Here is a 22,107-nt window from a genome sequence, read left to right on the forward strand (position 1 = left end):
AAGCTGCAAAAAGGGAAATGCTCCAAAACTGTCCCTGGGAGCTGCAAAAGGGGAAATACTCCAAATGCCCAACAGCCAGAGGGTCAGCAGGGACACAACCCCAGACACAGAACTGTCACTGGAAGCTGCAAAAAGGGAAATGCTCCAAATGCCCCACAGCCAGAGGGACAACAGGGACATGACCCCAAACACAAGGCTGTCACTGGGAGCTGCAAAAAGGGAAATGCTCCAAATGCCCCACGGCCAGAGGGACAGCAGGGACACAACCCCAAACACAGAACAGTCCCTGGGAGCTGCAAAAAGGGAACTGTTCCAAAACTGTCCCTGGGAGCTGCAGAAATGGAAATACTCCAAATGCCCCATGGTCAGAGGGACAGAACTTCAAACACAGAACTGTCCTGGGAGCTGCAGAAATGGAAATATTCCAAATGCCCTACAGCCAGAGGGACAGCAGGGACACAACCCCAGACACAGCTGTGACCAGGAGCTGCTCCAAGCCTCATCCCATTCCTGGAAGCAGACCTGGGATGTTTTCCTGGCAGAACCAGAGCCTGGCACTGCCCCTGCCAGAGGAGAATTCAGGGATTGCTCCCCCAGTCTGTGGTGAGCCCTTTTCCTTCCAGCCCTCAGGTCAGAGCTGCCCTTTCCTCTCCTGGGAAAGGAGGTGCAGCCTGCTAAAAGCTGGGAGAAACATTTCCTGGGAGAGGAGGGCAGGAGCAAAGGGAGAACCCGGAGGGAGATTTTCCAGGGAGTGCTCCAGCAGCTCCTGACAATATAAAAAGGTGTCTTTTACCAGGGTAAACATTTAACAGGATAAAACAAACATTTGTCAGAAGTAAAAGGACAGTGTAAGAAAACCTTCATTTCATTAACGGCCGATTTTTTTTTTGTTGGCTGATTCAGTCTGAATGTCTAAATAGGTGTAAATTCAATTTTTTATTCCACTGCATTAACTGTCATAACACTGAGCCAATAATTCCCCTGCACTGCCGAGCTGAAAGGACCTTTATCTGAATTGAATTTTTATTGACTTTTCTCCGCGCTGTGATTTCCCAGCCCCACAAAATGGCAATTTGAGCCAGGCTCAGCGTGAGCAGGAGCAGGAGGAGCCTGCTGGGGCTCCAACCCCTCCCTGTGGGAGCAATTCTTCTTCCCAGTGCCCCCATTAACCCCAGAGAGCTCTGGAGAGGCTCTCCAGCTCGGCCTGGAGGGCTCTGGGGGTGCCTGGAGGCTTTGTGTGGGAGCTGAGCTCCTCTCTGCCCCTTCCTGGGCTGCCTCTGCTCAAAGCCGAGTGGTTTGATGGAAGAGCAGCAATTCCAGAGGGCAGAGCTGAAGGGGCTCCTCAGGCACAGCAGGAACACGCTGGGCTGGGATTTAGGGCTTGGGAGGATCAGGGATGAGACCCTGCAGGTCCAATGTGGCAGAACCCAGAACGTTCTCTCACTGAGGAACTGGCAGCTTCATTTCATCCCTTATTTTTTTTTTGATTTTGCACTGAAATCCCGATGTTTCTGAATTGTGAGTCAAGCCCACAGTGTTGCAGCACTTTATATTTCTCCGAAGAAGCAGGTGAGTATTTCTTTGTGCTAGTGGGGAAGGCAGAGCAGAGGGATCCTGCTCCATTTTTCACCCTAATAAAGGCATTTGTAGGCACAAGCACAGCCCAGCTGTTAATGATTGCCTTCTTAAAGGGAGCACTGGAAAAAAAATTGGTTGTCTGAGGGGGGAAAAAAAAAATCAACATTAACAAAGAATCATGGAAAGGAGCGTGCAGGCACTGCGAGCATCTTTGTGCAGGCAGCAGCTTGCTCAGATAATTCTGAATGCACTTTGGAAAATGCAGTGCCAGGGCTGTATTTCATCAGCTGTGAGCAAGGCAGGGGATGGAGTCAGTAAATCCCCACCGTGGAGCCCGAGGCACTGGGAACACAAGGAGAGCTCCTGAAGGAACACCCTCCAGCAGTGAGAAAAACGCCAGTCACTTGGTTTTTGTAAATTTTAAAAGTTTAACAGTAATAAAATGGTTATAGAAATAGTAATGTAATTAGAGTAATAATAATTTGGGCAATTTGGATTAGGACAATATGAGACAATAAAAACTAAGAGTTACAGACAGTCTGGGTACCTCTTCTGGGCAAAATAAGCCCAAAAAGGCCCCACGTTAACAGAGGATTAACCCTTAAAAACAACAGCCTGTTGCATATTCATACACCTCATGCATGATGCATCAATTCCATTCACACACAGCATTCTGTCTGGGCAGGGTCAGCTTCTGCCTCTGAGGCAGGAAGAAGTTTGTTTCTTCTGATAAAAGAGCAATAAATTCTTTGTCTCTGAAAGATTGAGGTGTCCTGTGGCTGCTGTCTCACTGGGAGTCCTGGTGGATTCCTCCATCCAAGGATTGCCAGTCCTGGTGGATTCCTCCATCCAAGGATTGCCAGTCCTGGTGGATTCCTCCATCCAAGGATTGCCAGTCCTGGTGAACTCTTGAATCCAAGGAATGCCAGTCCTGGTGGATTCCTCCCTCCTGGTGAACTCTTGAATCCAAGGATTGCCAATCCTGATGAATTCTTGCATCCAGGGATTGCCAATCCTGATGGATTCCTCCATTCAAGGATTGCCAATCCTGATGGATTCCTCCATTCAAGGATTGCCAATCCTGATGAATTCCTGCACCCAAGGATTGCCAATCCTGATGAATTCCTGCACCCAAGGATTGCCAATCCTGATGAATTCTTTCCTCCAACCCCCACAGATCTACGGAAGAACTTCGAGCAAGACCCCCAGGGCAAGGAGGTTCCCATTGAGGGGATGATTGTCCTGCACTGCCGGCCCCCCGAGGGCGTCCCCGCGGCCGAGGTGAGCTTTGGGTGGGCACAGGGGCACAAGGAAAACCTTTGGGATGGGGGAAGCACAGGGCTCAGCTCCTCTGTGTGCTGCTCCCGGTGCTTTTCTCCCCCAGAACGCTTCAAGTGTCCTTTTTTGATTAATTAGCTATACAGAAGTGTGGCTTTTTATCCAAACTCTGGACTGTTTTGCTGAGAAATCCTGATTTTTCAGGCAATTTTCAAGTCCTGTGCTTTCAAACTGAAAGCAGATTGTTGCACATTTTCCCAGGAATTACTTTCCTCCTCAAAAAACAAGGCAAAGTAAAAGGCAAACCTAAAAATATTATGATAAATGGTTGCCGGGGAGAGAAAATCTGCTGCAAGTAATAATTTGGTGGGGTTTGGCTTCGCTTTGAACAGGCTTTTTGTGATGAGAGCTGGATCTTAACAGGAAAACCACGGGGATCCTTAAAATGGCAATAACCAGGCTGCTCTTGGAGGGAGAGGTTCAGAGTGGGTCGTGTTTAAAAATCTGCTGCAGGGGCTTTAAAACCCAAGGAAATGTTGAATTTTTAATTGCACCCTGCAGTTCTCTGCAGCACCTTCTGGGGAGTGAGAGCAGCTGGATCACCCAGGAGTTGGTTTTGCCCCTTATCCCCAGCATGGCTGGGCTTGGGAATAACTGAAGGAAGAAAAGGAAAATAAACCCCAGAGAAATGTGTGCTTTTAGTTAATGAGAAGGGATTGGAGCAGATGTCCCTGGAAATAAAGAGGAGAAATGCAGAGACACCAGCAGCAAGGCAGAAGTGCTCAAGGAGAGGAAAATGAAGCAGAGATGGGCTCAGTGAGTGGCTGGGTTTGTGTCCAGGTTTTACTCTGTCAGGGCAATCTCTGCTCCCACCTGCTCCTCAGCTCTCTGGTATTTTCACTCCTTCAGGAAAATGGATGTTGCGTTGCAGGGAATCGCCAGGATTGCTGAATGTGTGCTCTGGAGAATGGATCTGCTTTGTAGACAAAATAAACCTCCACAGGTGTGGCTCCCCAAACACCCTCGGTCTGACTGAATTTTACTGAGAATTTTAGATTTCTTTGACCTGGCAGCTTTACATTCCCCACTCAAACAGGGAGTCTGTCTTCTGTGGAAGGCAGGAATTATGTCCAATGAAAACCTGACATTTTAATTGCTTGCTCCAGATAAAAGTGGTGGAGTTCCCAACGAGCCCTGATTTACTGCTGTTGACAGTAAAATTGTTATTGCTGCTAATAAAGCTGGTAAATCTCACCAGGTCAGATTTGCTTAGGCCAATAAAATGTCCCATAAAGGCTCGGGCTAATTCTGGGCTCATCGAGGTAAAGAGTCTGCTGGAAATAATTCAGTGTCTTTAGAAAGTGGGTTAAACCCGTTAGAGCAGGACTGGCTCTGGGCTGGGGGGATAAACTCAGCTTTATTTCAGAGTTAAAGCACAGATTAACACAGACTGGGCAATAACTGGGCCACAAAGGCTCCCTCAAAAATCTCTGGATTGATTTTATTTGTTCCGTGGGTGCTGAGGGTTTCAAACCCCCGTGCTGGCAGCGAATCCTGGTTCTGATCCAAGAATTGATTCCATCAGAGTCTGGATGCAGCCCTGGGTGGGAACATAAGGCTGGAAAGAACTGGGACAAAGGAGCTCTGTGGTGTTTCATGAGATGCAGAGCGGGTGTTTGGGGCATTGTTGGTGTCTGTGAAACCCAAGAGAACTGGAAACAAGGGGGAAGGAGGCTCAGCCCACCCTGCTCCTGCCAGAGCCCCTCCCTGGGCAGAGTTTGGTTATTCCAGGTCCAGAGCTTCAGTAATGCTGTTGGAGTTTGGTTATTCTAATTGCAGAGCTTCAAAAATGCTGTTAGTTTGGTTATTCCAAGGGCAGAACTTCAGGAACACTGTCAGTTTGGTTATTCCAGGTGCAGAACTTCAGGAACTTCATTGGAGTTTGGTTATTGCAAGTGCAGAACTTGAGGAACACTGTCAGTTTGGTTATTCCAAGTGCAGAGGTTCAGGAACACTGTCAGTTTGGTTATTCCAAGGGCAGAACTTCAGGAACTTCATTGGAGTTTGGTTATTCCAAGTGCAGAACTTCAGGAACTTCATTGGAGTTTGGTTATTGCAAGTGCAGAACTTGAGGAACACTGTCAGAGTTTGGTTATTCCAAGTGCAGAGGTTCAGGAACACTGTCAGAGTTTGGTTATTCCAAGGGCAGAACTTCAGGAACACTGTCAGTTTGGTTATTCCAAGGGCAGAACTTCAGGAACACTGTCAGTTTGGTTATTCCAAGTGCAGAACTTCAGGAACTTCATTGGAGTTTGGTTATTCCAAGTGCAGAACTTCAGGAACTTCATTGGAGTTTGGTTATTGCAAGTGCAGAACTTGAGGAACACTGTCAGAGTTTGGTTATTCCAAGTGCAGAGGTTCAGGAACACTGTCAGAGTTTGGTTATTCCAAGGGTAGAACTTCTGGAATGCTGCTGGAGTTTGGTTATTCCAGGTCCAGATCTTCAGGAATGCTGTCAGAGTTTGGTTATTCCAGGTCCAGAACTTCAGCAACTTCGTCGGAGTTTGGTTATTCCAAGTGCAGAACTTGAGGAACTCTGTCAGAGTTTGGTTATTCCAAGGGCAGAACTTCAGGAACTCTGTCAGAGTTTGGTTATTCCAAGGGCAGAACTTCAGGAACTCTGTCAGAGTTTGGTTATCCAGGTGCAGAACTTGAGGAATGCTGTCAGAGTTTGGTTATTCCAGGTGCAGAACTTGAGGAATGCTGTCAGAGTTCGGCTATTCCCATTGCAGAACTTGAGGAATGCTGTCAGAGTTTGGTTATTCCCATTGCAGAACTTCAGGAACGCTGTTGGAGTCTGGTTATTCCAGGTGCAGAGCTCTCTACAAACCAGAGAATGAGACCTTTTCCATTGGGAAGGCTCTGGGCTTTGGGGCACCCTGGGTGCATCAGCACAGCAGGAAGAGAGGAAGGAACCCCAAATCCCAGCGCTGGGCAGGCTGGAAAAGGCTTTTAAACCCTCTCCTCATGCATTTACATAGCAAGCAGAGAGAGCTGGTGAGCAGCTGTGCTTGCAGCCATCGGCACCCAACCCAAATAAATTCAGTTTTTATGAGTTAAGCATGGAAATGAAAAAGAAAACTCAGCATTTAAATAGAGCAGCTGAAAATCCCCCGCTGAGGCAAATGTTGATTCAGCTCTGGAGAGTCTCTGCTGGCACCAGAGCCTTTTATTCACCATTGAGGGGAGCTGGCCTGGGCAGGAGTCACCTCTGGGCCCCAGGCCCTCAGCAGCCTCTGCAGGGAGAGCCTGGGGAACTGTGAGCAGGAATTGTGTGCAGGAATTGTGTGCAGGAATTGTGAGCAGGAATTGTGTGCAGGAATTGTGAGCAGGAATTGTGAGCAGGAATTGTGAGCAGGAATTGTGAGCTGGAATTGTGAGCAGGAATTGTGTGCAGGATTTGTGTGCAGGAATTGTGAGCAGGAATTGTGAGCTGGAATTGTGTGCAGGAATTGTGTGCAGGAATTTTGAGCAGGAATTGTGAGCAGGAATTGTGTGCAGGAATTGTGACCAGGAATTGTGAGCTGGAATTGTGTGCAGGAATTGTGAGCAGGGATTGTGTGCAGGAATTGTGAGCTGGGATTGTGTGCAGGAATTTTGTGCAGGAATTGTGTGCAGGAATTGTGAGCTGGAATTGTGAGCAGGAATTGTGTGCAGGAATTGTGAGCAGGAATTGTGAGCAGGAATTGTGAGCAGGAATTGTGTGCAGGAATTGTGTGCAGGAATTGTGAGCAGGGATTGTGAGCAGGGATTGTGAGCAGGGATTGTGAGCAGGGATTTGTGTGCAGGAATTGTGAGCAGGAATTGTGAGCTGGAATTGTGAGCTGGAATTGTGACCAGGAATTGTGAGCAGGAATTGTGAGCTGGAATTGTGAGCAGGAATTTTGTGCAGGAATTGTGTCCTTTGGCTCGGGCTGTGCTCCTGAGGGGCCTCAGGAAGATATTTAGGAGGATAGTAATAATAATAATAATAATAATAATAATAATAATAATAATAATAATAATAATAAAATCTCAGGGAGATATTGAGGAATTGTGTGCAGGAATTGTGTCCTTGGCTTGGGATATGCTCCTGAGGGACCCTCAGGGAGATATTTAGGATGATGATGATGACAACGATGACGATGACGATGACGATGATGATGATGATGATGATGATGATAATAATAATAATAATAATAATAATAATAATAATAATAATAATAATAATAATATAATCTCAGGGAGATATTGAGGAATTGTGTGTAGGAATTGTGTTCTTGGCTTGGGGTGTGCACCTCCAGTCCCTCAGCAGCACCCATGGGGAGATACTGAGGAATTGTGAGCGGGAATTGTGTGCAGGAATTGTGAGCAGGAATTGTGTCCTTTGGCTGAGGGTGTGCTCCTGAGGGGCCTTCAGGGAGATATTTAGGATAACAACAACAACAACAACAACAACAACAACAACAACAACAACAACAACAACAACAACAACAACAATAACAATAATAATAATAATAATAATAATAATAATAATATCAGGGAGAGAGATATAACCTTCTGAAACCACAAGTCAGGTCCATCATTTCCTCCTTTGTCCTAAAGACCCAGGACATTCCATGCTGCCAGAGGGGTTTCCTCTCCCTGGGCTCAGCTGCAGTGGCGACAGGAGCATTTCTCCTGCAATGAGCAGCAGGGACAGCCCTGCTCTGTCACCCTGAGCAGCTCAGGAGGCATCAGGGTGACTGGCAGGTCCTGCAGCAGTGGCAAACACAATGAATTCCACCCTCCTGGCTGGTAATTCCTTCCAGCTCCTGCTTCCCCCGGCCCTGGGGCTGCTGTCACAGCAGGGCTGAGCTGTAACCTGGAAAATCCTTGGTCAACACCCATTTAATGAAGTTGGGGATAATCTCTGAGCTGTGGGTTCGGCCTTATTGGTGCCTCAGAGTGTAAAATATTAATTCTGTCGGGCACAGCAGCAAAAAAAAGAAGTGTTTAGGTAGCTGGTAATCCTCCAGGCAGGTGTGGAGGGGAGCTGGGGAGTGTCACTGCCGCCGCCTCCGTCGGTGACAAATGGGATTCAGATTTCTCAGCTGTCAGGGCTTGTTCCTGTTTCATTCAGTGGGCTTGAAAATGGGGTTTTTAAAATGTTCCCTCGAGTGGACAGGGAGCTGCCATTCCCTGCACTGGAGTGAGGCTCCAGGAGGGGATGTCACCTCCTTGAGGCCTCAGGTGTGATGGGGAAAGGGGACATCCAAAATCTGCAGGGGTGATGGGGAAAGGGGAAATGTGCAGGTGTGATGGGGAAAGGGTACATCCAAAATCTGCAGGGGTGGTGGGGAAAGGGGACATCTGAAATGTGCAGGTGTAATGGGGAAAGGGGACATCTGAAACCTCAGATGTGATGGGGAAAGGGGACACCTGAAATCTGCAGGGGTGATGGGGAAAGGGGAAATCTGAAATCTGCAGGTGTGAATGTGGAAAGGGGACATCTGAAATGTGCAGGGGTGATGGGGAAAGGGGAAATGTGCAGGTGTGATGGGGAAAGGGGACATCTCAAATCTGCAGGGGTGATGGGGAAAGTGGACATCTGAAACCTCAGTTGTGATGGGGAAATGGGACACCTGAATGCAGAAAGGGGAAATCTGAAATCTGCAGGGGTGAATATGGAAAGCGACATCTGAAATGTGCAGGGGTGAATGTGGAAAGGGGACACCTGAAATGTGCAGGTGTGAGACTGAGGGTGCTGTCCAATGGGGCTAAAGCTGCCCCAGGGGGTTCATTGTGTCACCCCTGCTCTGCCCTGTCCCTCAGAAATGTCCCTGCCCTGGTATTAAACTGCCAAATAACCCTGATAATAGAGATAAATTATTATAAAACTCAGGATTTCAAATTAATAAACCCAAACCCAACCTTCAGCTTGCTGGACTCTGCTTATCTCCACTGAATGATGCTGAGGGCCTTTGGACCTGCAGGGAGGAGCTGGGGGAGCCCATTCCCACCTGGAAACCTGGGGATGGAGAGAGGAGCAGGAGCTGGAGGAGCCCATTCCCACCTGGAAATCTTGGAATGGAGAGGGGAGAAGCAGCAGGAGCTGGGGGAGGCAATTTCCAACAGGAAATCTTGGGATGGAGATGGATGCAGGAGCAGGAGCTGGGGGAGGCCATTCCCACCTGGAAACCTGGGGATGGAGAGGGGAGAAGCAGCAGAAGCTGGGGGAGGCAATTTCCAACTGGAAATCTTGGGATGGAGATGGAAGCAGCAGCAGGAGCCACTTCCCACCTGGAGATCTTGGATGGAGAGGGGAGCAGGAGCTGGAGGAGCCCATTCCCACCTGGAAATCTTGGGATGGAGATGGAAGCAGCAGCAGGAGCTGGGAGAGGCAATTCCCACCTGGAAACCTGGGGATGGAGAGGGGAGAACCAGCAGGAGCTGGAGGAGCCCATTCCCACCTGGAAATCTTGGAATGCAGAGGGGAGCAGGAGCTGGGGGAGCCCATTCCCAACTGGAAAACTGGGGATGGAGAGGGGAGCAGGAGCTGGAGCCAATTCCCACCTGGAAAGTTGGGATGGAGCAGCAGCCAAGCCCATGATGAGGCACGAGGTGCAAACCTGAGCCGTAAAATTCACCCCGAATCCCTTTCTTATGCATGAAGTCAGAGCAAAGCTGATATTTGAGCATTAGCAGGAACTCGCAGCTCTCCCTGCACCTCCCCTCTGCTCTGCTTGGTGTGCAGCTCTCAGGAGTTTCGGGATCTTTTTGTTTGCCTTGCTTTTGTTTTGGGTTTGGGTTTCTTTGGTAATAAAAGGGCAGCTGTTGTGCTAAACGATTGCTGATAGTTTACTGTTACTGCACTATTACTGTTGAGTGCTCTGCAGAGGTTTGTGAAATACTCTAAAATATCTTTATCACATAATATATGCATATATTTAAGATTTAAATGTGTTGTATCCAGCGCTGCTTTTTCAAATGTTTAACACAGATTCTGACGTTTTAATGGAGTGCTGTAGATGTTCCCAGGAATGTCTGCCTGAGCTCCACGGGTTTATTTACAGCCAGGGCTTTTAATGGAAATGTAAAATCATTTCTCTTCTGGGCAGCACGCATTCCACTGCCAGCACATCAGCACAACACGAAACCCACATAAAATTCAAAAGCTGTGAGGACTCCACAAGCAGTGAGGGCCTGTTTTACACAGGTTTGTGTATTTATGGGGCTGGCACAATGTGAAAAACGCCAGTCACTTGGTTTTAAAATGTTAAAAGTTTAATAATAATAAAATGGTTATAAAAATAGTAATAGAATTAGAGTAATAATAATTGGATTAGGACAATATGAGACAATAAAAACAAAGAGTTACAGACAGTCTGTGTTCCTCTTTCTGGGCAAAATAAGCCCAAAAAGGACCCACATTAACAGAGGATTAACCCTTAAAAGCAACAGCCTGTTGCATATTCCTACACCTCATCCATGGTGCATCAATTCCATTCAAACACAGGATTCTGTCTGGGCAGGGTCAGCTTCTTCCTCCTAATCCTAAGCCTGAGTGAGGTGGGAAGAAGTTTGTTTTTTATGATAAGAGAGCAATAAATTCTCCTTCTCTGAAAGCTTTAGGTCTCCTGTGGCTGCTATCTCAGTCTTCTCTTAAAAAAACAATCTTACCTACCACAGTTTCTATTCTAACATTATCTTATTACCTAAAACTCTATTTAAGACACTACTTAAAAGAATTAACACAGCATAACTTTCTAACACAACACATACAATACTCATTTGAATATTTGTGAAAAGCCAATCATAAAATTCACATTTTTCACACACACGGGCAGGATAATGGGGCTGCAGTAAAATGTGACAGTGATTGCAGGGGTCCCAGGATGAGGGAAGAGATGAGAATCTTGAGTCCATGTTCAGAAGGCTGATTTATTATTTTATGATATAGATTATATTAAAACTACATTAAAAGAACAGAAGGAAGGATTCCATCAGAAGGCTGGCTAAGGATAGAAAAGGAATGAATGACAAAGGTTTGTCTGTGACCCAGACAGCCTGGACAGCTGGGCTGGGATTGGCCATGAATGAGAAACAACCACAGAGACCAATCCCAGACCCACCTGCTGCATCCCACAGCAGCAGAGAATCTTTGTTTGCAGTTTGTTCCTGAGGCCTCTCAGCTCCTCAGGAGGGAAAATCCCAAGGAAAGGATTTTTCTAAAACGTGTTGGTGACAGTAAAACAGCCCAGCAAAGCAGGCTGAGAGTCCCAGCCTCGGTGAATCCTGCTGCAGTCACTGAGGGGGCTGGGATTGCTCAGTGCAAACAGCTCCATTTGGCCAGGTGCTTATGGGGCTGCAGCAGCAATATTTGCTATTTGCTTTGCTTTTCAGGGATCTTGGTTACAAGTACAAGAAATGTGATTCATTTCTCACCGGAGATGTTTCACTCTCAGGAGCCAGCCTGGGTATCTGCAGCGTCTCATTTGTGATTGATCTGATATTTAGATTGAGCTTTTAAGAGCAAATTTGTAAATTTTTAGCTGCTTTTAAGAGCAAATTCATAACTTTTATAGTTTCCCATTCAGCAAAGACTGAGAGCTGTCATGGCTATCATGGCTCTCTCAATGTACAGGACATTCTGGTCTGGACTGATTCTATACCCAGGGTGTCTAATGATGTGTCAGCCTCTTTATTCTATAAAACTTGGCCTCAGTTTAAAAAAAAAAAGCTCCATTTCCAAATTCCATTTATTTTGTGTGCTGCTGCACCTTCAGCCCCACTTTGCCCTTTCTCAGCCGCTGCTCCAGGTGTTCCTGTTGTGGGATTTTGTGGGATTTTCTGACACCCCCGTGGCAGAAGGAATGATAAATCTCACTCCATGTTCTCAGAAGGCTGATTTGTTATTTTATGATCTATATTATATTACAGAATACTATACTAAAGAATACAGAAAGGATACAGACAGAAGGCTAAAAAGATAATAATGAAAAACTCCTGACTCTTTCCAGAGTCTCTTTGGCCATAATTGGCCAAAGAGTCAAAAAAATTCACAGAAACCAATGAAACAATCACCTGTGGGTAAACAATGTCCAAACACATTCCAAAGGAGCAAAACAGGAGAAGCAATCAGATAATTATTGTTCCACTTTCTCTCAGAGGCTTCTCAGCTCCCCAGGAGAAGAATCCTGGGCAAAGAGGATTTTTCCAGAAAATGTGACGGTGACAGGATTTCTTCTGGCAACAGGGGGATTTGGGGTGGTTCGAGCTCCAGGAGGGGTCAGGGCTCCCCAGGGCTGAGGGCAGAGCTGCTCCTCCAGCCTGGAGCTGCTCCCAGCCCTGGGTTGCTCCACTGCCACCCCAAGGCCCTGCTGGACACTCTGGGCTCCTCCTTGTCCTCCTGAACGGGGTAAATCTGTCCCCCCGTTTGTCCCCTCCGTCCCTGCCCCAGTGTCCCCAGTCAGTGGCACTCCCAGCCCTGCTCCCACCCCTCAGCAGCATCTCCAGGTGCCTCTCCTGCTGATTTTGTGCATTTTGCAGCCCCTGGGGGCTCTTCAGTCCCTGCCCATCTCCCCTTTATTGGACACAGCCCTCGGATGAGGGGCAGGCAGGCAGGGGAGCTGTGCACGGGGTTTTCTTCCAGCAGAAAAGAAATGTTTGTTTTCCTTCTGAGATTTGTGAATAAATCAATACAGCCAGGAGGTAGCGAGGTCATGAAATAGAAATGCTGGAGCAAAGCACTTCTGAATTAGATTGCTAAACTGAAAAGAAAAAAGAAGGGAGATAACTTTGTAGTTCCCCTGAATAGATAATTCCTTTTTATACAGACATGTGCTCTGGGGCCTCGCTGGGTTTGATGTGCTGCTTTGCAGCCCTGGCTGTTTTCTCTGGCCCTGTTGCCAGAAATGGTTTTAATTTTGAATGCTTGAACATGAAAGGAGAAGTTGTGAGACTTTATCATGGTGTTTGTAATCACGGGGAAGATTGTGTGAGCGAGTCCTGCAGGGATTTGGGAAGTTCACAGCCATGGAGGAGGGGACTGAAGCAGCTGGAGGCCCCACCAGTGGTGACACTGAAATGCTTTCATGGCTGGGGGAATGTTCTGCCTCGGGGCACAGAGATCAACACCTCTTTTAATTGTAAACAGCATTAAAGGAGAAAGCAGGAAGGCGGGAATCTGGTGCCTGCTGCGTTTAGTACTGAGTGACAGGAAAGTGTCACACATTTGTTAGCTAACAATTGTATTTCTGTAGGTGTGGGGCTAAACACTGTGTGCAAAAATGTGATTCTTTAACGAATCTAAAGGTGCTCAGTGACCTCTCAGGTCCCTCCCTACCCAGGTTGTTCTGTGACTCCTGTAAGATCTTCTCAGGATCTCTGCTGCTCACAGTGACCCCCAGATGTGTCACAAAGTCTCTTTTCCCAGCCCAGCAGTTGAAGAAGGAGTCAGGGCTCTTCAATTCTTGTTCTCAAGGTTGTTTACTGTATTTTATCTGTAAAATTCTTTCTCCTGTCCAGCCAAGCAGGTCAGTCAGAGGCACACTGACACCCTCAGAGCAGTGTTATCTTTTTATACTAAAAACTATATTTACCATAACTTCCTAACCATAATCCCTATCACCTGTGTTAGACAGTGAGCCTCTACTCTAAACCAACCCAAAAGTGCCACCATCCCAGCAGAAGATGGTGGCCAAGAAGAAGGAGAAAGGCTGGACATGCCCAGATTCCTCCACCTTGCCCCCTGAACCCCCATTCTAAAACCCCAAAAATCTATTTTTCACCCTGTGATAAATTCACTGTCATTCTACTCAAACTTTCATGGCTTGTAATCCTTCATAGAAAGGTTGGTAATTGTTTTTTCCAAGGGTTGATCAAAGGCCCAGGGGTCTGGGGCTCTGTGCCAGGGTCTCTGAGCCCCCCAGGCAGGGGCTCAAGTCCTCCAGGGCAGCCAGAGGGATTCCCTGGGTTCCCACAAGATCTCAGTTATGTTCCTGAATTTATCCCATCTGAAGGCTGCTAACAAAAAGGACCATTGTCAGGTATTGCTGATCCCCCAGAACACCAGGGAACGGTGAAATTACAGCCTTGGAAGGCTTTGGTTTCAATTACTGCAAGCTTCCTGTGATGTTCTCCTTATCTCCAAGCATTCCTGTGTAAATGTGATCCTGCCTATCAGGACAGGCAGAACCTGCAAACATCATCACCGACAGCCTTATCTGAAGAGGGCTTTTCAGTGTCAGCAGCACTTTAATTACTGCCCAAATATCACTGAGAACCAGTTTCAAAGGAGATCCCTGGGTTTCTCTGTCTCCTTCAGTTCCGAGACATTTAGCAAAACAAAGGTTGGGGCTCAGCTGCACTGCTGAGCTCTGTAGGTGACAGGAAAAGATTTTAAAATCATAGAAAATTCAGGGAGTTGAAAAGAAAGTTAGGCTTGGTAAACCCTGGTAAGAGCTGAAATGAGAGATGGGGGACTCCAGGTGGGTCTCCAAAATGCAGTTTGTTGTATACAAAATGCAGTTTATTGTGTAAAAAAATGCAGTTTATTCCATCCAAGAGACCCCAGCAGTCCAGGAATGGGGTGACAGAGCTGTGCCCACAGCTGTCAGCTCCAGCTGCAGGCAGGCCTGGAGTCCTGCATCCCTCATTCTGGCTCTCACCAATGGCACCCCACGTTGGGTGCCACTGTTAGAGCCTGAAGGACAGATGTGGGACTCCAGGAGCCCTCCAAAATGCAGTGTATTGTGTACAAAATGCAGTTTGTTGTATACAGAATGCAGTTTATTGTATATAGAATGCAGTTTGTTGTATACAAAATGCAGTTTATTGTGTACAAAATGCAGTTTATTGTGTACAAAATGCAGTTTATTCCATCCAAGAGGTTCCAGCAGTCCAGGGGTGTGGGTGACAGAGCTGTGCCCACAGCTGTCAGCTCCAGCTGCAGGCAGGCCTGGAGTCCTGCATCCCTCATTCCAGCTCTCACCAATGGCACCCCACGTTGGGCGCCACTGTAAGAGCCTGAATGAGAGATGTGGGACTCCAGGGGCTCTTCACAGTGCAGTTTGTTGTGTGCAAAATGCAGTTTGTTGTGTACAAAATGCAGTTTGTTGTATACAAAATGCAGTTTATTGTGTACAAAATGCAGTTTATTCCATCCAAGAGGTCACAGCAGTCCAGGAATGGGGTGACAGAGCTGTGCCCACAGCTGTCAGCTCCAGCTGCAGGCAGGCCTGGACACCCTTTGGGTTTCGTTCCATTGCATTCTATACTTTTCTTTGTTGAGCATCTTAATGCAGTAGAGCCAATCTATGCCTGAACTATTATCTCTAGCCTATCACAACTACTCTAATTACCATATTCATGTTACCATTCTCCAATCACTAAAAGTCAGTACATTGCAGTTTAAACTTGAAGATGTTTTTCAGTTTTCTTGCAGTGATTTGTAAACACAAATCCGCCATTCCTCTCAGATGTAAATCAATGTTTAGACATAAGAATCAGGAGAAACTATGGTAGGGGTTTGAGGGGGATCATGAGAAATCCAGGCTTGGATAAAATCAATGTCTACAACAGAACAATATAAGTTTAATAATTGATATGTAAATTATATGACGATGGAATATAAAACATGTTTGGCTCAAAACCATGTCAGAGTCAGATTTGGGTCTGGTCCCCTGACACCCAGAGCTCTCCAACAAAAGCACCTGCATGTAATCCTGCTGTGATTCTGTGTTCCTGAACACTAACACAGGGACAGGGGTTTGAGCTGCACAGGATCCTTTATCTCTGCTCACCCTCCCATAACCAAAGTCAGGCCATGTGTGTGCCCTGTCCCACTGGGGAACTCCCACCCCTGATGACCTTTGGGGTGATTAATGCTGATTTGTCCATCATTTGTGCATGGAGATAAAAAACAGTGCTCCAGTTAATGGCAGATGTGCCAAAAATAGGAATAAAATAAACTTATCTGGGATCTGATGATGTCTTCACCAAGCAGACAAGGTACCATTAGCAGTGGCATTTTTAGCAGTGGCTCCTCATCCCAGGGATCCAAAATAGCCTGGCTGAGTCAGCTCCTTGCCCACCTCTCCCACTATAAATTGATGCACACGTCCAGGCTGTCACCTCTCCCTTCATACCCATCCCAAACCTGATTTTAATTGAGTTTTGACTCACCCCCTCCCATGCTGGCCTGCTTCCCTCCCTCTGGGTCTTTGGGATTTCAGACAATGAACCCTGACTCAGTGCAGGTTTCAGCACGAGAGGAATGGTGGATTTGTCTTTCCAACCCAGCTGTGGGGCTGCTGGGAGATAAAACCAGCACTGGGAGAGAAAAGAAACATGGGGAAGGATTCCACTGATTGGTGAATGGAAAAAGAGATTTGCTTTTACAAATAAACTTCAGGTTTGCTGGTAAATGAAATTAGACATTGAAAGGTGAAAAAACAATGGGGGAAATACCCTAAATTCAGTAAGAATTAAAAATTCAAAGGGAGGGTTATGCATTAGAGGGGAATCTTTGGGATCAGGTGTTCTGGGAGGTCTGAACCTCTCAAGTCCCTCAGGAATGGGGAAAGAGAGAAGGGAAATGTGTCTGGAAATTGGGATAAAAAGGGAGGCTGCATCCTCCAAACCTTGGAGAGACCCCAGGGGATGCCCCATGGCCTCTGCCTTGGTTGGAATAAAGCCAAAGGGCTCCTCTGTCTCCTGTTTGGGCACAAACCTCTGCTGTTTGGGGGTTAATTTTCCTAACAAGCACCTGCTAACATTTTAAGCTTTTCATGTAAGGCTCGAAGGCTTCAGACTTGAGGAGTGCCAAAAGCCTCAGTGCAAGTCTGGAGCAGCCTGCACAGCTCAGGGTCAGCTCCTCACCTTACAGAACCAGATCTTAAAATAAAAGCAGAGTTGCTATTTTCATAAGAAATTGAGAACAACATAAAAAAAATATATAAACCAACAGAGACAGGCATTATCAAAACAAGAGGCAAATTTCCAGAGCTCCGAGGAGGAGCTGTGGCCACAAACGAGGATTTCTCCTCTTGCTGGGGGAGGTTTGGGCAGCAAACCCTCCCTGCCTGCCCTGCAGTGGGAATAACCCCCAGAAATGGGCATGGGCAGCACTGGAGGTCTCAGCTGATCCCTGTGGCCACCACCAAGTGCATCCCCTCGGAGCAGAGCCTCCTCCACCTGATTTATGGGTTAGTCAGCGTGTCAGATCCCTGTAATGAGATTATATATTCAATCTAATGAAGGAAAAATATGCTTACCAGCCTGGTGTGACAGAGCTGCGATTAAATGATTCAAGAGCAGAGTTCCCTCGGTGGATTAATTTAAAAAGAATGCAGCAGGTGCAGCTGACCTGCTCAGGCTGTTGTGAGGGGTTCTGGTGCAGGATTAATGGCTTGTGATGGTGTTGATAAAATCACAGTAATAAAGGCAGGGAGGAGAGCGTGCAGCCCTTGGGTTTGTGTTAAACCCCTCAGAGACTCGTGCTGGTGGAGGCTTCCCCTCCTGGTTTGAGTCTCAGGGTGGAGAGGAGGATGAAAGTGTGACAAGGGGGGACCTGCCCTGCCCATCCCCATCCTAATTCCAGCTGCAACAGCGAGGAACTTTCCTCCAGCCTGAAATTTTAGGAGCAGAAATTCCATGTTAGAGGAGGGTGAGGAGGTTTTTGCTGCTTTTCCACCTGAGAGAGAGAGGAAAATATCACCATGGAGTGGAACAAGAGCCCTTTGTGCTGTCCTGAGTCACCTTCCCCATCTCTCCCTGAGCTCTTACCCGGGGTCAGGAAGTCATTGGTTGTCCCCTGAGGAGGAGCTGGCACTGTCACTGCCTTCTCTGGGGTGTGGGTGTGTCTGAGACTGGGCATGGGAGACACAGGCCATGTTTAAAGGGCAGCAGAGGATAATCCCAAAGCAGGGACAGGAGGCCCTTTGTCCCAGATCCCCAGAATCCCAGAATCCCAGAATGATGAGGTTGGAAGAGACCTCTGAGATCACTGAGTCCAACCTGTGCCCCAACACCTCACCCAGACCATAGCACCCAGTGCCATGTCCAGTCTTTTTTAAACACACCCAGAGATGGTGATTCTGCACCTCCCTGGGAAGAGCATTCCAGTGCTTTGTTATTCTCTGGGTGAAAAATTTCTTCCTAATATCCAAATTCTTGGTCTCCCACTGGCAGCACTGACAGAACCAGAGGACACAGTCTCAAGGTACAACAGGGAAGGTACAGGTTGGATATTAGGAAAAAGTTTTTCACCAGAAGAATAACAAAGCACTGGAATTCTCTCCCCAGGGAGGTGCAGAATCACCATCTCTGGGTGTGTTTAAAAAAGACTGGACATGGCACTGGGTGCTGTGGGCTGGGTGAGGTGTTGGGGCACAGGTTGGACTTGGTGATCTCAGAGGTCTCTTCCAACCTCATCATTCTGGGATTCTGTGATACCTTCCCTGACGTGGCTGGAGACTGTGTCCTCTGGTTCTGTCAGAGATCAACCCCACCTGTCTCCAAGCTCCCCTCAGGAAGTTGTAGAGAGCAATAAGGCCCCCTCTGAGCCTCCTCTTCTCCAGGCTAAGCAGTCTGCTGATCTCCCGAATTATCACCGTGCCCACAAGGGCTGGGAGCTGCCTCTTGTGTTAAATCTGGCTGGAATCACAAACAAGGTCACCAAAAAGAGCCAAAAATTCAGTCCCAGGTCTTGGATGTTTGAATGTCCATCAGAGTGACTGGTGAGGAGCTCTTAGTGGATGGGTTGGGATAAGCTTTGTTTTTCAGGGAGTTCTTTAACTCCCACAATCTGCCCAGGCTCTGGGGTGGTGAGCTGATTTTACTCTGATAATGCCATAAGCTGGTCTGTGGTAATTGCTTTCTGTAACTGGGACAAATTTATGATGATGCTAATTGGGCTGCTGCCACCCAGGGAGGGGCCCAGTTAATCCCTGGTGCCCTGGAGCTGCAGGTCCTGATGTGATCAGCCCTCCTTGGAAACCGGGGAGGGGGGTTAATTCTGGGCAGATTGAATTTCAGAGGAAAAAAAACAAACCAACAGATCTTTTTCTACAAACTTACAGCACTTTATAGCAGGTTTAAGGTCTGATTCCAGATCATCAGACTAATTCTTAAACAGAAAAGGATTTTAATTCTGGTATAAGCAACTTTGTGACCTCCATGGTGGGGGAAGCGAAGCTCTGAGGAGTTTGGAGTTGCTCTTCAGACACTGCACTCCAGACCCCATCACTCATCCCAGCGGGGAGATGTTTTAGGTTCTTGGCTGCTTTTATTTTCCCTGGTTGCTTTGTGAGTGTTTGTGCGGGGGCTGAAGTTTCCCAAAGGTTACATCCCTGCCAGTGACAAACATCTTTTGTCATCACGACTCCTTTAAATGTATTTTTATCCCATAAATCCATCCCTTGGTTCTCCATCTTTGAAAGCCTCCATCTGCTGAGGCAGAGCAGGGGATGGCCTTGGATAAACCTGGTTTTCTCAGGGAAGGGGGGCTGGGATGAGGGGAGTATTGGCAGTGCAATCCTCCCTGACAAATCAGGGTTTGATCTCACGTCCCAACACTTTGGTGTTTATGTTCTGTCTGCTTAATGTTCTCCCTTTGCTGGCATCATCATTCTTTGAAATGCATAGTTTAGTGTAAATGTTTAAATGTTTCCTGCTCATCAAACCCCACATTCCCAGGCTCGGCGTGTGCTCCCTCCAAGGGTGAGGCTGACAGGAACGAGGCCCTTGAACCCCTCTCCCCACCCAGAAATCCCCTGGCCTGAGGAGAGTCAACATTTACAAACACACTTGTGAAATAATGAACTCGGGGAATGCTGGCTGTGTTTGTCATTTCTCTGCCCATTTCACTGCACATAAAGTGTGTTCAGCATCGAACTCCTGTCACTTGATTTATGCCCCTGTGGCTGCTCCATAATTTAAATTGGATTCCTAATTTCTTTGCTGAAACCCCCTCGGATAATTACTGTTAAGGTTAACTGCAGAAGGGGAACTGAACAGTCAGTGGATTAGTTGGTGGTTCTGTGTCTTCAGACCACAGGGAAAGGGGACAAAATCCAGGGGATTTTGTCCAGGGAAAGTTTTGGCATGGCTACAACTCACTCCCAGGGATATTGCCCAAAGAAAGGTCTGGCATGGCTGGAACTCCCAGGGATATTGTCCAGGGAAGGGTTTGGCATGGGTGGAACTCACTCCCAGGGATATTGTCCAGGGAAGGGTTTGGCATGGGTGGAAAAGGTCTGGCATGGCTGGAACTCACTCCCAGGGATATTGTCCAGGGAAGGTTTGGCATGGGTGGAACTCACTCCCAGGGATATTGTCCAGGGAAAGGTCTGGCATGGCTAGAACTCCCAGGGATACTGTCCAGGGAAGGGTTTGGCATGGGTGGAACTCATTCCCAGGGATATTGTCCAAGGAAAGGTCTGGCATGGCTGGAACTCCCAGGGATACTGTCCAGGGAAGGGTTTGGCACGGGTGGAAAAGGTCTGGCATGTCTGGAACTCATTCCCAGGGATATTGTCCAGGGAGAGGTTTGGCATGGCTAGAACTCACTCCCAGAGATTTTGTCCAGGGAGAGGTTTGGCATGGGTGGAAAAGGTCTGGCATGGCTGGAACTCCCAGGGATTTTGTCCAGGGAAAGGTTTGGCATGGCTGGATTTAGCACAGCTGCTTGGTCCCTGCTCCCAAGCTGTGCCCAGGCTCCTGCAGGCACAGGGGAAGTGTTCCTTGGCTGGGAGGGAGGGTTGGATACAGGAGGACAGAGAGATGGCCAAGGGATCACAGAGCTGGAATCTCCCCCATTTTCAGTGTGAAACGTGTGGTGCTGAGCCTCGCCCTCGGGTAACTCACATTCGCACAGATGTGTCAAATCATGATGTAATTCCACAGCCACCGTGTGGGATGAGGTGCCCCAGACCTGGAGCCTCCTCCAGGTGAGTTTGCAGCCCTTGGCTGGGATGTGCAGGGCTGGATCCATCCCAGCAAAGCCGGGAGTGCTGCTGTGGAGGGGAATCTGCTGCCTGGCACCAAACGTAATTGGCTTTGATGGTCAGCGTTTGCAGATTTGTTTAGGAACTGGAAAATGTACAAATTGCAGCCCATCTGCGCAGAGCTGAGTGCTAATGAATGCCTGCAGCTACCACAGCCATAAGCTCATTACCACAAAGTTCCAAGTCCTTCCACAAGTTGCTAAACAAGGTTATCCATCTGAACGGAGTGGAGAAGGGAGTTTGACTGCAGGGCACAGCCAGAGCTCCTCCAGATCTAGAAAAGCTGTTAAAACAGCCCCCTGCTCTTTGGTCTTTTAATAGAATCCGTTGATTTTATTTCTATTTTTAATTTTGCTCTCCTGTGACAGCAGCTTGCCATGCCTTAACTACTTTCTGTTAATGTTTCGAGAGGAAAGGCGCCTTGCGGGCGATTCCTGGGCGTGCTCAGAGATGTTGGGTGGTGAACTGGAGAAGATGGATTGGAACACATCGTACACAGCATTTCAGGGGGTTTATGGACCGTGGCAGCAAACACTAATGGCCTCTGTTCTCAGGGTGTTTGTGTCAGCTGGGAATCTGTGATGATGACTCGGCTCTTCCTCTGTGTGCCGTGTCAGGCAATTTCATCTTCCTGTTTCTTCACAAAAGAAGTGGGATTGATAATGCTTATTATCTGTTTTATAGAACTGGTAGTCGTCCAAGTGTTTGAACATCCAGTGCATGGTGCTGCGGGAGCAAGATGTAAAAATATTGTTGGGAGAATTTCCTGTTCTCTCTCAGCTGAGATTTTATTCCACGTTCCTTGAGGAAAAATCAGCTTTTCTAAGTTACCGGCCAAAGGAAGCATTTCCCCATCCAATTAACGAGGTCATGAGGGGCCTTTGGCCTGCTCCACGTTTTCCTGTGCTCCTCCCCGCCAGGTGGAGTGGCTGAAGAACGAGGAGCCCATTGATTCCAACCTGGATGAGAACATCGACACCAGGGCCGACCACAACCTCATCATCCGCCAGGCGCGCCTGTCTGACTCGGGCAACTACACCTGCATGGCTGCCAACATCGTGGCCAAGAGGAGGAGCCTGTCAGCCACCGTGGTGGTCTATGGTCAGTGACAGGGCTGGGGGGCAGAGGTGGCTGTGCCCTGCTTTGGTTTGTGTTGCTGCGCTGATTCCAACCAGGCGCACGCGGGATCACCCAGCCGTGGTGTTACATGGCAGTTCAGTGG

The 22,107-nt window shown here is 47.7% G+C and overlaps 1 protein-coding gene across 2 annotated transcripts in view; it reads left to right on the forward strand.

Moving 5' to 3' along the window:
• Nucleotides 1-1,415: 1,415 nt before the first annotated feature.
• The window catches only part of UNC5D (unc-5 netrin receptor D), a 63,029-nt gene continuing 42,337 nt past the window's right edge, over nucleotides 1,416-22,107 (forward strand). For both annotated transcript variants that reach the window (XM_059870401.1, XM_059870402.1), the window contains exons 1-3: nucleotides 1,416-1,569; nucleotides 2,756-2,859; nucleotides 21,806-21,986. In XM_059870401.1, the coding sequence (XP_059726384.1) occupies nucleotides 1,506-1,569; nucleotides 2,756-2,859; nucleotides 21,806-21,986 (349 nt within the window). In that variant the 5' untranslated portion in view covers nucleotides 1,416-1,505. The remainder of the gene's footprint in view (nucleotides 1,570-2,755; nucleotides 2,860-21,805; nucleotides 21,987-22,107) is intronic.

Source organism: Haemorhous mexicanus, chromosome 30 (assembly GCF_027477595.1).
Source record: "Haemorhous mexicanus isolate bHaeMex1 chromosome 30, bHaeMex1.pri, whole genome shotgun sequence".
NCBI lineage: Eukaryota > Metazoa > Chordata > Aves > Passeriformes > Fringillidae > Haemorhous > Haemorhous mexicanus.